Raw genomic sequence first — 16114 nt, forward strand, 5'->3', positions numbered from 1 at the left:
CCTCAGGAGCTTCGTGTCTTTTGCAGAGCTAAGGGAGTGTCTCTGAGCCCAGATGCTGCCGTTGATGCCCAGAAAGACTGCTTTTCCAGTTTCAAATGAGTTTAGAAATTGTGGAAATAATCCGTGAGACTGTTGGATTTCCTGCAGGTCTGAATTCTGTTATAGATTTCCCTGATGCCTGATCCTTTGAGATGTAACAGACACTGGATTGCATGAAGTGACTGCGAAGAGAAGATAACCCGTGAGTACATTTACTCTTTTTACTTTTAACTCATAAGCCTGTGGGGTGATCGTGCTATGTTGTCTTTGTCCAAGGCTAAACCCGTGAGCTAATCATTTACAATAACTTCCACAGACACACAATGAAAAACTTTATTTTGCAGAGCGGATACAATCATATGCAATGAAAACCATCTACACTACATGTGTTTCCTATCTACCTGAGATTTCACTTTTTGTGTTCTTGTTTTCACCTTAAAAATATAGAAAATAATTTAAATTTGTACAAAAAATATGCCCCTCAATTTCATTTCTTCTCTCTGGTGCACCATATGAATGTGGAAGATTTTTTTGTCTCTGCATCACATACAGTAAGTAAAAAAAGATGTACAAATTGAAATGGCATAACAACATGCAAAGCAGTATGGCTTTTTATTCCTTCGGTATATGGCTTAGAATGCAGCATCAAAGGGAGTCCTTGAAGAGAGTCTCATTGGTCCTCTTGTCTTTTCTTACTGCAAAAGAAAGAAAATCACAATCATGCCGAGCCAAGTATTCTGTAAATGATCAGAGCCATGTGACTGAGTTTTACCTCTCCCCTGAAGGTCTGGAGGTCATGACCCAGAGTAAATATTCCTTTGCAGCCAAGGAGTCCAGCACCTTGTTCACGTCACTGGTGAAGCTTCCATCAACATGCCTTCTGCTGAGCGCCTCCCCCCGCCCGTCCGTTTCAGATCTGAGTATGTACACAATGTAAACACTGCCCATTAAGGGTCAGTAGCCCACAATGTGGCCAAGCTGTCATTTTAACTCTGATATTAGGCCTGCAGTGCAGTATTCATCAGAACATTTTCATTCTAGTTATTTTCTGATTGGTGATTACCGGGTGTTTCTTTGATCATTCCATGATTTGTTCATAGGCCGCTTGCACCTTTTTTTTCAAAAATAATCATTCCACTCAATCGTTACACAATAGTAAGATATCAATCAACGCAGTGCAAAAAGTTCAGGTGATTTATTTCAACACAACCACAAGGGACATCAAGAAAAAGCAAAGAAAGGAAAAAAGATGGAGAAGCAGGTGATTATATCTCTCTGACTGTCTCTCTCGTCTTGGTGGAATCAGACACAGGCAGGCCGATAGGGGTTTGGGTACTGAAGAAGGAGGAGAGGGAGGGAGGAGGAGGGAGGGGGGGGGGGGGGGGGGGGGCGGGCAGCCTACGCTCTTCTGACTTGTCCAGCCTTGAGCCTGGCAACAAAGTCTTTGATTAGCTGGTCCTTGAGGTACGAGCTCACGTCGCTGGTGAAGGTCCCATCAGCGTGGCGCTTTTCTTCAGCACTGAAAACACAGTGAGGGAAAATGTTCAGATTGTTTTAGAGTTCATAAGTCCGAAATATACACTATTCAGTAACACATCCCTGTTAACCAGTGGTAGAAATTAAACAATCAAGCAATCAATTACGCTTAATATTCTATGCTACTTTTATGTATACTCTTCTATCCTTCAGAGCGATATATTCTACTTTTTACCCCACTACATTCATCTGACAGACATAGCTTTGCCTTTACCTTTTTTTCTATGGGCTTTTCTTTTGACTTCTATACCATATGTTAAAAAAGCAAAGAGAAAGAAAATAATGCCCCAAAAACAACCTTCAGATACATCTGTTAACCCTTTAAAGATAATACTTCTGTACGTTTTTGAATGCAGGATTTTTACTTGTAGTTCAGTGTTTTTATGTTGTTGCAAAAACTCCACCACTGCCCCTTTAACATGTAGCATCTTGCACATTGAATATAACCATTGATTATATGTTAAATATTATAGGGCTAGAAAATTCAAAGCACTTCACAATTGATATTCTTAAGATCCCATACTGACCCGCTCCTCTTGTTGTTCATCAGCCACCGGACAAAGTCCTGAGCCTTCCGGTCCTCCAGGTATTTGCTGTAGTCGTTTGAGAAGGTTCCCTCCGAATGTCTCTTCATGTTGGGCAGCTCCCACGGCTCATCCACTGATGTGTTGTCTACCTTAAAGCTACAAGAGGAAACCACTGTGAGCTTACACAGATGAACCCTTCACATTACCTAAATCCATTGGTTAGGTTGAATTTTCCGAAAAACTTCAAATAATACAAACAAATCAGATGTAGTATATTTATCATTAATCTTCAAACATATGCCCAGATGTAAAGCAGTGTACATTTAACACTTTCAATTAAATCTCCCATTTTCGCTATTATTACTTCTAACATTTTCTGTATTTATAAATAGGGTAATCCACCTTTTCAGCTTTATAATTCCCAAACAGAAAGTGAATGTAGAGCAAATCCTCCCCTGTTTTACTTTGCCAAATGACTTTAAGCCTTTTATCCAATTTGATGGGATATTTTTGAGACATTTCTCAGTTTTAGCATTGTCTCATGTCACCTAAATAGTGCTGAAAGTTGCTCTTTGGAATTGAACTTAAAATGACCCACATATAGCCTATCACATTTTAAAACGTATTTTTCGTGAAGGATAAAGTTCTCTTTCTGCATTCCTAAATGTAAAAAAACAATGGTCCTTAGATAAAAGACAAAACAGTATTTTCTGTACCTTGAGCTGTCACCCGCCTCCTGCAGAGGAACCTGCCAGCTGCTCTGAACAAACCCCACAACCAGAAGGATACCAGCTAGGAAGCTTCTCATGGTTCTAACCTACAGCGCAGCACACGCACACATACAAGAAAAAAGTTTGCACATTGGATCAAAAAGCTAATTTCCTAATTGCAATCAACACAACTCACCTTTTCTTCTTCTTTCCTTCACAAGAACGGTGCCGTTAGCTCCTCTGCTTGTCTGACTCTAACCCTCCTCTCTTACATTCTGTTCTTATATACTGTAATAGAGGGAGGATGATTTGTCTGCTCAGGTGGGATAGTTTAACCACTCTTGCAGGTCAACCTGTTACTCTCAACCCATTAGACACGGGCCCCGTCACATCGGCCGAATCAACAAGCCGAGCATTTGTCCCGAAAGGAAAGGTGCTATCCATGCGTGATGCCAGCTGGTACTTAGGTGTTAAGATCAAACAACAGCAGCTCATCCTGTTAAACAGAACGTAGGGTAAATGCTTTAATGTGCTACTGTGTCATCATGATGGGAAGTGATATGTGTGCTGTCATATCTGGGAGATGAGTCACTATTGGTGGTTTCTGTCTGATCAGATTTAAAAGATGGGTGATATTGACCGGTTATACGCATCAGTGGCAGTTATCTCCATTTTTACAAGGGCCATTGTTCAATAGAGATTGATGGTTTATGACAGGGGTCGGCAACCTTTTTGATATGAAGTGCCATTTAAAAAAAATTGTTATCAGCGTTATAGGTGTCAACGATCGAGAATTATCAACGGGAGGGGGGGGGGTTGAGGTGTTGGACGCTCGTGAACTATCAGCAGGAGGGCGGGGAAGCAGTGTGTGGACCTGTCAGCGCAACTTACATGATGCCGAATTTAACAAACACCTTTAAATAATTGGTTTAAACGGCATAATAATAAGGACGATCGTCCGTTCTGTGATTCTCCAGAGCACACATGTTAGGATATTAGGCTCATGGAAGTGAAACGAGGAAGTGGAAAAACAGAGGTCTGTGATGTATTTTGTGAAACAGAAGAACAGCTAAATAAATGCAACGGCCTCCCAAGAAGAGCTCGCCTCTCTCCAGTCATTTAAGTTAAAGTTGGTTATTGAACCTGAAGCTTGTTGATTCTGCCCTCCTCGACTACGGTCTGGGAGCCGACAAGAAAGTTCAACACACAGATGGCCAGTCCGCCCCTTTGTAGCGTATTATTTCGATAACAGATGAGCAGATCGCCCCTGGGCTTTCAACTAAATACACAGCCACGCAAAAACTGCGGCATTTGTACAGCTCCTTATGGGTACTGCAATTAGTGAAGTGCTTTATTCCTCTGTGGTGAAACGATCAAAACTGCACCACGGAGGAAAGCGGCAGAAAGTCACCTGGAGATAAAGAGAGCAGGGCTGCGTTGCATGCATGGCTTCCTTCTGCAGGTAACGGGGAGACGCGCTCTGGCGGCGGTCTCGTTCAGGATCGGAAAATACAATTTCAATATTTTGCACACTTATTCCACTTATTCCTAGTGTGCCACTGGTTATGGTGCCGCGTGCCAATGCTGGCACGCGTGCCAGGGGTTGCCGACCCCTGGTTTAGGACAATAAATGGTCATCTATTGCTATATGGCTCTTAGATAGTGTCACACGTTTGTTAAGGGGCCCTATTTTGCTTTTTGATGTTCTCCCTTCCTGTAGTGTGTTTTATAGGTTTTTGTAAATGGTCTGCAAAGGTCGAAATCCCTGTGATCCCTCCAGTGGAACTTTCTCTCCTACACTCCCCCCCCCCCCTTCTTTAAACGCCCCCATTGGACTCCTTTACTTGCATCCGCGACATAGTGAAATCACTACGTCTCGTGCTTCTATTGACTAGCGCTCCAACATACTGTATGTGATAGACTAAGGGGTGGGACTTATCACAACAGAGCCGGCCTGCTAACCAATCAAAGTTGAGTCAAGTAGGATTTCATCCATGATGACGCAAATCAATATTGGACAACACCATTTAGTTGTAGGTAAATAAATATACATTTGTTCATATCACTTACATCGCTAACATACTTTTAATACTGATGTAAGGTATAATGCTAATTGCTGCTAATTTGCTGCTTAAGCAATGATACAGTATAATGGGCATATAGCTCAAAGCATAACTAAGCCTTACTGAACCACTAGCATAGCTGTTGACTGTACTAATATAAAAAAGATGATCATTGTTACGCAGTAATCCTGTTTAACAGAATAAAGAACATGATATCTCAAACAAAACATTTTTTTATTCAAAATTAATTTACATCAAACAGACAACCATCTCATTAATAAAGAAACTCCCCCAAGTAAAACAAGTACATTTCAGGACCAATTTACATTTGATTTACAAAACAAACTTTGAAAAATAAATCACATTTTTCATTTAGTTACAAGTAATAATGTTTTTTTCTGACTGATTTCAGCACAACACCGACACAGAATGACAATATGACTTTAACCCATTTTGTACTTTCCTGGCATTAATAACGAAATGTGCCTTTCAAATCAAATGAAGTATCCCTTTTTATTCACATGAGGCGGACTTCAAGCAAAGCACCTCTTTAGGAAGTGGCTCATGTGGGTATAGACGTGTTTATTGGCTGCGCCTGTAAGCCCATGATCCTTGTCTGTGTACCACTGAAAGACAAGGGAAAAAATGTTATTATTTTAGGTGATGTTGGGTTCAGAATTCCAGAAAAGAAAGACAACTTCTAAGTTTAACTATTTATTGTAACTTGGCCAAGGACTCCGTCACTTCATAGCAATCACAGACAAAGCTGTAATCTGTCAGCACCATTATCCATAAGGAGCCTCGAACCTCGTGCGACAATACATTTTATTACATAGGGCGTTGCCCGTACATTTATGATTGGTCAAGACTAGATGAAGAGATACCATGGTTTAGACTTGGTTCTCTTTGGTTGGTGCGCAGACTCAGATAGTCTCTTAGCAACACAACCTTCAAATCAGCATTCGGCCGGCCTGTGGAAGTCCCTCCCTACTCTGGCACTGTCATACGTAATTTGTTTTCGCTAACGTTTCTTCAGATATAGTGGAAAACCATACCCATTCAATTCAAGGCCGGTGTGATGTGCTGTTCTGACTACCTCTTTGTGTTCTCAGTTCCTGCACCTGACTTTGCTACTTTCAATATTGCAAGCTAAACACTTTCTCATGTGACTTTTCCCTTCGTTCCTATCCTCCCCATCAAAACTTGGGGGGAGTCTATTTATTCCAAAGTCAATAAGCTTATAATGTAATAATAAGAATCAGTCTTTCTAATGTTATATAAAAAAAGTGACAGTCTCCTGTTCCTTCAATATTAATTTTCCAAAAGACTCACCATCGCCTCAAAGTCAACCTGTGCCTCCACCAGAGCTTCAGAGATCTCAGCTGCCTGCTGGAAATGAACGTTATCTAGAAAACACAACAGAAAATGTATTAACACAATGCAAATTGCCCATTTGGATCCAGAAATGTCAGGGGGTCGCCACGGATTTTTTCTTTCTTAACTTCATGGCTCAAAGAGTTGGATCTGATGGAGGTGTGAGACCAAAGGTCAATATGTCAAAAATAAATGCTTGTGGCCATTCATAACTCACCATCAGCTGTTCCATGAACCAGTAGATACTGCACTGCACGGAAATTCTTGGCCCTTTCAGTTACGGTCGAGTTCTGCACACAATCATATTTGTATTTTATGGTGACAGGCAATAGCATAATTAATAATGATAAAATGTAAGACTGTCAAACGTACAGTGTAGGCCAAAGAGTTCTGTGAAGGCTCCATCATGTAACGCTCGGTGTAGATGGAATCTGGAAGAAACATATATTTAATAGTGTGTCAGGAATGGGATGGTTGTTAACATGAAGAAATTAGTTTAAAAGACCAAAAATACCATAATATTCCCATTTGGACACTGGAGCAACCGCCATTCCACATTTGAAAACTCCACTTCCAGATCCCAATACCATTGACGTCACATATCCACCATAAGACTGAGAGACACAAACAGCTCATTACTGTAGCCTTAAGTAAAGAAGACGTACTGACTGTAGGGTGAAACATTAACTCCATTTCTGACACATGTATTGCCCTATGAAGCAGGAAAACACATTTATGCTTAAGGAACAAAACTTGTTTGATTTTGAAATACTTTTTATTTGAATGCACTTCTAAGTGTTTTCATACTATTCTTAAAACTTACCCAGCCCCAAATAGCAACTCTGTCTTTGTCAATGTAGCCCTTTTCGATAAATTTCCTATGATAAAACAAAAAGAATATTGTAAATGGAGGAACTTTTGATCAGCATCTTCACTTGGTCCCGATCAAGATATTTCCTGTGTGTGTGTCACTTCTCCAGAACACAAACAAGTCAGTTCCAGTTTTATCAAGCTTTCCTGGGAAACGGGTGAAGCTGTTTGTTTGAGCGGGAAATGCATTGATTCGTCCAAACTCGCTTTCCTCACCTGGCTGCTGTTATCTGATCTTCCACCTCATAGGTTCCCAGACCTTTGTAGATTGCGTGCATTATCTCGTCGCCTTGGTAACCGCTTCCTCTTCCGTCAAAGCTTGCGACGATGATTTTCTCTGTGCTCGCCAAGTAGGTGTCCCAGCCCACCCCGTAGGAAAAGTCTGCTTTCTGACTGCAGGGACCAGCATACCTGGGGGGAGGTGGGAATTAGTTTGAAATCTCTTCTACAATTGAATATTATTATAGTTTGTTGATATTTATAAATTATCTTACACATCTATCAATAAAGGGTACTTCTTGGATTCGTCAAAGCCTGGAGGCAACAACATCTGGTACCAGAGTTCTGTAAAAAATATGTAAATCCATAGTAAATAATCATCTGTGTATTTTATAGCAAACACTGGATATTGTCGTTGTGGGATTCCCTTACTGTGTCCTGCAACGTTGAGGAAGCCTCGACTCCTGGTGGGCATTCGGATGTCAGATATCAGGCTGCTAAATGCTTTATTGTCCTCCAAAACTTTTATCTCTACAAATGTAAAAACATAGAAAGTTAATTAAATAACATTTAGCCTCGTTGATATTATTTCAGATTGCATTCAAATGTTGTGGATTACCTTTATTATTCCTGTTATCCATGAGAGTATGGAAAGGAATGCCAGGACCTTTGAGTAAAATGACATTAAATTATTAGCAAAACATATAGCTAATAATACGTTACAATATAATAATTAAATTACATATATGCAGAGAAACAAAGTATAACTGACCACTGCAGCGCATACGGTAGAAGGAGGCATTATGGCTGAAGTAGGCGGAATTATACTGACAGTTATCTCCACCTATCGCACATGTTAGACAAGTGTGCGTTTCTTTGGTCCACCTGACACAAACACACAGCGTGAAGAACTGCTTTGTAATAAAGATTGTATCATTAAAAACAAGGAAAATAGTAAAAAAATTCAATGAAATCCCCTTACTTGTAAACATTCCTTCCTCCTGGCTGCCCGGCCTCTTGGTTACTTGAGTAATATCTGTGGAATAATTGGAATGCATGAGTGGGGAGGAAATCCTAAACTTTGGCAAAGGAGAAATCCAGCTAATTGGACATGACAATTATCTCTTAAACTCACTCATAACATCCCAACATTCCCACACACACCAAAGATGTTAGACTAAAGTTTGGGAAAGTGCATAAAACAATGCATTACAGACATTTGCAATATTTCCATTGGCTGGAATGGTGCAGTTTTATAGGATACTGTACAATCAGAATGGATATAAGCATTATGCGTGGACACGAGAGAGCACGTGTATGCAGCTGTGTGCAGAAGATGCAACGACTTACACACTGTCTTCAGTTACTTTCAGGATGTCAACAGCTTCCCATTTTCCAGACGTTATAGGCGTAGCTGTGCCCTGCACGATGAGTCACAACACAATGTGTTACTTAACATTTATACAATGTGTGCAAGTCTAAAAAAAAGAGCTGATTTTGCTGGACTGAAAATGGGCAACTGACTTTGTAATTGTACTTACCCCGACCACATGATGGATGTGTTTGTACTTTGTGGTGTCGCTCATCAACAGGTAGTAGCTTTTTTTGTCTGCAGCAAAAACTGGTTCTGGTGGAGAGAACTAAGAAAAAACATTATTTTACTATATATATTCTCTGACCTCTATAACTGTCAGCTCCAAGTCCATATCATCCAACTATAGCTGCACTGTGATTGTATCATACCCTAGTCAAATAAAAGGCAATGGTGCAATGGATGGGGATCATTTTCAACTGTGTATTAGTCCACGTTAGGTGAGTCTGTCTGGCTGCTGGATGGTTGAGTGTGATTGAGCAAGAAGTAACTACAGTGTGTGTGCAATCATGCAATAATATGTCACCCAGTGCACATGGAGCTCTGTTAAACAGAGGAATAACATATAATGCTTGACAGCCACACTACTTATTATAACGTACGGTCAGTGTTGGGGGAAATAGGACCCACATGCAGAACACAGACAGGGAAGCAGGAATCCAGGTAATAACCAAAAACGAGCTTTATTCCAAAAAGCTGATTAGAACCAAAGAAAAAGTACCAAACACTAACTGGGTGAAACAAGAACAAACTCACAGACAGGAACAGGCTGGTTGAATGGCAACATAAACCCAAAACCATGACACATACATTGACTGTTGTTTTTGGTCTTTAAGCAGAATATGCTTTAAAGTGTGCTGGACTTACCCGTCCGATCCAACCTTTTTCACTTTTCACCTCCAGTTTCTGTAAAAAGAATTGCAATTTTATATCTGCAATAGGCACAATTAGATTACAGTACACCTTATCAGTTTAGGCAAAAACTGTTATTGCAACACAGAGGTGGATTTATAAATGCTTTACCTAACTAAGGACATTGACCTTTCATTTCTCAACAACCAATGACTTTGGTTAGGTACAACTATGATCAGTAACAATGTCGTGAACATCAAGTGTTTGTGACATAGGCTAAGAAAGAGAAATGTCATCAGAGTGTCAAGAATTTTGTAACAATATTTGCGGTCCCCAGAGAATGAATCCTAACACCAGCGCAAAAATGATATGCCATATATTTGTATAACCTAAGCAGTAACATTCATTTGTTTTACCTCAACAGGATCCCACTTGAGTCCATTAACATTGTAGATCTGGAGGATGAGGTGGTTTTGGACTCTCTTCAGCCATTGGACAGCAATACGTTCATCTGTCACCCAGGTAACAGTGGCCAAGTAGTGCTCACTGAGGGCAAAAGAGGAAATGTACGACACTGGTAAGTTCCTCTGATTTCCTTCCCTGATAGCAGGCAATACAAATGTATACAAGGTTAATCAGAGTGATAGTTCTATTACCTAGAGCTGAAAAGGGCTGGAACAACAACCTCAGTAATTGTTGTCGTATTGTCAGTGTCCACAACAAACAGCTTCACAATAGGGTTGGGAGTACCTGGCTGCACAAGAATGTAAGATACACACATTGACGTACAATGATCCCAATATTGTTAGAGTAAAACACACCCAGGATAATCGTCCCACCTTTGGATATGGAATGGAAACAGTTGTGGGGTACTGGTCCTGCCCATACCAGGTGTACTCTATGTTGTGGACCTCTGTGTCGTTGAACTCAGCATAAGCCACGTACTTCCCTCCAGGGGACCACCAGAGGCCTCGGTTGGAGGAGAACATCTCCTCTAGACCGGGGAAAGGGAACATGACTTATGGTTCAGGAGTGTGGGGGTCGGGTTTGGGGGTTCAATTACAAACTACAACACTTGGAAAATTGCATGCATCTATAATGCTATAACCTCTTCTTAAAATCCATCTGCACAGGGATTAAATGGGCTCCATTTATATAGGGCCATTTCTCTTAGCAACATGTTTTAAATGCTAGTTATAAATGGTTTTATGGTCTTTAAAATGCTTAAGTATGTTCTCCAGTGACACGGAAGCTAGTGAAATGAACTGGCACATACTGCATTCTCTGTGTGTGTGTGTGTCTGTGTGTGTCTGTGTGTGTGTGTGTGTGTGTGTGTGTGTGTGTGTGTGTGTGTGTGTGTGTGTGTGTGTGTGTGTGTGTGTGTGTGTGTGTGTGTGTGTGTGTGTGTGTGTGTGTGTGTGTGTGTGTGTGTGTGTGTGTGTGTGTGTGTGTGTGTGTGTGTGTGTGTGTGTGTGTGTGTTAAAGACAGTTTATTAAACCTTAAAACCTGACGTATTAGATATAATTATCAAGGTAATCTATCAGATACAGATCATGTTATTACATAAGGGCCACTTACCCTCATACACCCAGTCGGGGATCCCATTCAAAATCAAATTCCACTCGCCATTGAAAGTGACTTGCTTGGTGGGCGACCCAGGGCTGGTCTTTACATACACATTATTTTTCCAAACAAAGGCCTAAAAAGAGAAACAAAGAAATAGAAAAGTTGTGAAAAGGCAGTCTGGTTTGTTTTCTGATCTTACACACTGAGCACACACTCTTTACTCTGCTCAAGTGTTTGGGAAAGGTTGATCATCTGATACCTGCTTCAAAGCCCACCTGTCACTCAAAGTTATTCACATGCAACGGATTATGAGTTTGAGAGTCCAAGCTCACCAGTTTGTTCCCTTCAGGAGCCCAGGAGAAGTACTGGATTTCATCCGGCAGGTCAGAGGGTGTGATATATTTCCTGAAATTAATTTTTTTTTAAAAAGGTTTGTGGAGATCGCTTTAACGTTCATCATGCATGAAAAGGAGCATTTAGTGGAGGCTTTAGCTGGAGTGTACTGTATTTTTGAAACTGCATAAATGTATCCATATGCCAAATACATATTAAATGTACTTACTCTAATTCCCTGTCATAAAGGGAATATGAAGCTAAAAAGGAATGCCGCCACATCTAATGGGATTGGGAAAAAAACAATGTAGTGTGAACCCTTTAATTGTATATAAGACTTTAGTTATGCATCAGATAACTACAGGCTTACTCTACCTTGGAATGATTGCTCATGAATGCAACATATTTGCGGTCAGCCGACAGCTGGTAGTCATCAGCATCTCTTTCATCCTGTGTTTGGAAAAACCCACATTTGAGAGAGTTTCACAGACCAGTGCTCATGACCTCCAGGACAATACTGCACTGACTTACAAACTTGTCTTGGGTCAAAAACACTGAGGACTGTCCTGTGAGGACGTCCTGGAGAAAGACAGAGTCCCCAGATTTACTCAGATACTCGTGATCTGTGGGAGAGGATCAGAGAATGTAAGTTATAATAAGATATTTGATATAAAACACAGAGCAAGACATTTCATAAAGATATCACCTAAGTAGTTGCACTTTATAATAAGGGTTATTGAAAACAGACAACACACTACCCAATTGAGGGAGAGGTATCCAGCGACTCCCGCCCGTGTTCTGCTCAGTAAAATGGTTGTTCTCCTCAAAGGAGACAGGTGGATTTGAGAGATGATATAACAGTTGCAGGTCCTGGTTGTAAAGTGTCAGCAGAATAGATAGTAAAAAATATAGTGTACATGTAAACTGATATTTTGGGTGGGTCTTTCTATTATGTGTCTAGAAAAACTGTTGACCTCTTACACAAAAAAATCATCACTTAACTTCTATGCCGTAGCTCCTGTCTCTTTTCCCAAACAGGGGTAGTGCCGACCATCATCTACAATACACTAAGTACCTTATAAATCCCCACTTCAAAAAATGTAAACTATCCTGATCAAATTGACTCAATGTGACTTCATCTCCGAGCAAGTAGATCTCCTGATATATCCTGCATTGATTTGTGTATTAAATCAAGTCTTGCATTGGTTAAGCATGTGTGTGTTCTTTTACCCTGCATCTGAATACATGCATGCATGGGAATTAGTCCAAGTGAATAAGTAACAATTTGTAATATTGTAGCTGACGGATAATAAAGCATTCTCAGTGACACATTTACAGTTTAATTGCAGATGCACATCACGTTTCACCTGTTCTACTTTTAACAGGCTACTTTCTCCCACCTGAGATCCACTCCAAGCTGGCAGACTTTGGTTTCAGAGTGCTGTTAAAGACATCCTCCAGAGTGAAGGATCTGCTGTTGCCCTCCTGCTCCTCTGGAACAGTAGAAAGGGTGTTGAACGTCACAAGTTACAGATATGATATCACACATCACGATCATCACCATAAAATAAGGTAAGTGCTGTAAAAACTGATAATGACGGGTGGAACATTGCTGACGTCAGTGTGTTTTTTGGGGTAATTATGTGTATTGTCATAGCGTGTACTGAGTGAGTATGATACTATTTAAGGTAACATAATATAAATCAGGCAGGTCATTTCCATTTATAGATGGAAAAGTGCTTCCCATTTCCTGTTAGTATTTTGGAGAGATCAAGCGTAATGACGCGTGCGTAATTTACTTACTTTCGGATGTGTTTAACCCCGTTAATACCCAATTATGAATCATTTAATAGTAAAGACTCACCATTCAGATATATAGCCGTGGGTACTGCTATTAAAATGACAACCACTGCTACGCCGAAGACTCCGAGGATCAACTTCCCGATGGAAACCTGCGCAGAGTAGAAGCCACACAAGTCACAAACGCGCTCCAAAATGATCCTTGAAAGTCAACATTACATCGATATGTGAGTATTAACAAACCACCAACCATTGTTTCCGCGCTTAGCTGAAGTCTGAACCAAATCCGTCCAAATTACAACTCCATCGATACGCGTGCATGGAACGCTAAAGTGATATGATACGGCGCTTTGCTGTTACATATTATCTCAAGAGAAGTTTCAAAGGTGGGCCAATAAATGTCGAGCGGAGTAAAGTTCGTCAATTTTGATGGTGTTCCAGTGTTTTGAGGAAGTGTGCGGCTGCTCCAATCACCCTGTGTCTCTCAGAACGCCATCTCTGAGAAAATGTCATTTTTTACGCATTTCACAACAATAGTTTTTACAGTTGTGAAAAAAAAAAAAAAACTTCAATATGCAGAAGTTGTTACCAGAAGTCTATAACAGTGGTCATTGTTTAAATACTCAAGAAAAAACAAGGTACTTGTACTTAACTTGGATATTTTCCCATTATGTTACTTGATACTTTTACTCCACTACTTTGCAGGTTCAGATTATTATGACAATATATAAATACAGTATGATATATATTTTATAGTTTTGGCTAACCAGCTTCACCAAGAGCAAAATGTAAATGATGAACACAATAATGCATGAATAATTATAATACAATCATTTAATAAATATGACCCTGAAATGGGCCATACTTCCTAATGAGTAACCTTTGGTACTTTAAGTGTGTGTTGATGCTAATACATTTGTACTTTTACTTAAGTTTAATTTAAGTGCAGGACTTTTTTGTAACTGGGTATTTTTACAAAGAATGGCCACGTCTACTTAAGTTAAAGTTCCAAAAAAATGTCTTCCACCTCTGACAGGGACTACCTCTGTTGAGAGTGAATGGCATGACATGTTTATGGTGCACTGCACAGCTAGCAGACTTCTCTGTTTGCCAACTGCCATCCAGCTGGGTTTACACGTACAGAAACCTAAGTCCAGAAAATAAATATTCAAAATCACTTAATAAAGAGGTTACAGGAGATGTCTTAGTTTGAGTTAACAGATTCATTTAATATCATAAATTCCTTGTATATAAAACACATGTTTTAATCAGCTGTCCAAGCCTATTATCATTACCACAGATTTGATCTTTTCATTCTGACAGGGAACTGTCTGTAATTCAGAGGATGTGAGTGAAATTGCTGTACGACCCGTCCACTTCTGCCTCAGGTGACTATACACGACTGATAACAGCTGTGCAGGCTAATAAATGACAGTCATAAATGCCATTCAATGCATGCACTGTGTTTACATAACCATTAATATCCTTCCTGTTTGGGTGTAATTCCTGAAGGCAGTGTGAGAACTATGTCACTGACCGTTGGGCACAGGAAGGAAAACTGAAAAAACAGCATTTTCATGCAATGATTAATAAGTGAGCGTCAAACGCACTTCGGAGCAGGGTGGCTAAAAATAAGTCAATGTATTCCATGTTGTTAGTTTCTTCTTTGTACATGCTGTAAGTGCTAACCAGTCACAGTCAATGCTAAAAGCCTTTTAAAAGCTTAACAAATATAAAGCTGGGCCTTTATGGGGAATAGGCATCATATTGTGCACTTGTTCCCCTCACACCGGACATCCTCTGCAAACAAATAGACAGTGGAAGTCTTCCTAATGTAGCTCGGCTTGTTTGAAGAGCGTCCCTTCATTGATACCTCCATTTTCATGACACTAAACACATCTAAAACCATTTATAGGTGTCCCTTTAATCACGTTTAGCCCTATTGGACCAATATAGTGTTTGTTTGAGGACACTTTGATAAAGAGAACAACAGAGGGAGAATGAATGAGAAAGCATTTGCATACAGAGATACAGAGAGCTGTGATTTAAAGGTCAGATTATTTTATATTTAAATGTAGATTTATATCAATATTTTTTCCATAATCAAGAAAAGGTCCAAAGTATAAAACGTTCAGACAGAGAAAAGCAACAATAAAATAATCACAACAGACCAACACTGTTAAATGTTACACAAACTTAAAAGTTTTGAGTTGAAATCCTTTGTCATCATAGCTACAGCACATGACGCTGGGAGTTTTCCCTGAATTTCTGAACCGGTTCTTCTCAGGGAAATGTCGGTGTTTATTCACAGGATAAACAGAGACACTGGTGTTGGTTTCATCAGACCGTGTAATTGCATTCTTGGCTCGAGGATGAAAAGTGTTGGAGTTTGGAAGTAACAGTTTTAGAGAAGTGTTAGAAATGGGTCAGTGAAGCTTGTATTAACATATGTAGCAGCAGCTGAACTCAAATAGCTCAATTATGTAGATTTCATATTTAAGTGAATATTTTGGGGTTTTGGATTGACAAGACAAGACATTTAAAGACATAGAATTTGACTTTTAGACACTGAGACTTAGCTGTTACTGTATTTCAGATCAATGTTATTATCCCTACAAGCTCTGTTATCAGGAGTATTACAATATATTTATAGCTGCCAGAGTACTATCAGGCACTCAAACCATTCAAACTGACATTAACCGGACAGTGAATGAGTGTCAGCATGTCACCTTCCACCACAGATGTTTGGTTAAGCCATGACACAGAGCTCAACAGGAAGCTGTGACAACCGCGGCAACTTCCCCTACACCACCTGCTACCTGCTCACCATATAACCCAACACACGTTTTCTG

General features: G+C 40.0%; 2 protein-coding genes across 2 annotated transcripts; both read right to left on the minus strand.

Annotated features, from left to right (window-relative positions):
- Positions 1-358: 358 nt before the first annotated feature.
- Positions 359-3159, minus strand: LOC307033850 (glucagon-1-like). The gene is made up of 6 exons (XM_079672487.1): positions 3009-3159; positions 2819-2919; positions 2103-2258; positions 1442-1558; positions 812-955; positions 359-734 (listed from the first exon to the last, which is right to left on the minus strand). The coding sequence occupies exons 2-6, from the start codon at positions 2908-2910 to the stop codon at positions 710-712; spliced, it is 534 nt and encodes a 177-aa protein (XP_079528613.1). The 5' UTR covers positions 2911-2919; positions 3009-3159; the 3' UTR covers positions 359-709.
- Positions 3160-5090: 1931 nt separating this feature from the next.
- On the minus strand, positions 5091-13667 carry LOC307030980 (dipeptidyl peptidase 4-like). Its single transcript, XM_079667645.1, has 26 exons — positions 13513-13667; positions 13327-13414; positions 12863-12955; positions 11994-12085; positions 11838-11912; positions 11692-11744; positions 11462-11534; positions 11142-11262; positions 10402-10556; positions 10219-10316; positions 9979-10108; positions 9578-9616; positions 8880-8978; positions 8689-8759; positions 8321-8374; positions 8111-8223; positions 7958-8005; positions 7771-7869; positions 7614-7683; positions 7336-7530; positions 7073-7127; positions 6764-6863; positions 6622-6680; positions 6467-6539; positions 6208-6281; positions 5091-5501 (listed from the first exon to the last, which is right to left on the minus strand). Exons 1-26 carry the CDS (start codon positions 13513-13515, stop codon positions 5409-5411), a joined length of 2223 nt encoding a protein of 740 aa, XP_079523771.1. The 5' UTR covers positions 13516-13667; the 3' UTR covers positions 5091-5408.
- Between the last annotated feature and the right edge of the window lie 2447 nt (positions 13668-16114).

The sequence above is a fragment of the Notothenia rossii genome (assembly GCF_949606895.1).
Source record: "Notothenia rossii genome assembly, chromosome: 3".
In the NCBI taxonomy this organism is placed as follows: domain Eukaryota; kingdom Metazoa; phylum Chordata; class Actinopteri; order Perciformes; family Nototheniidae; genus Notothenia; species Notothenia rossii.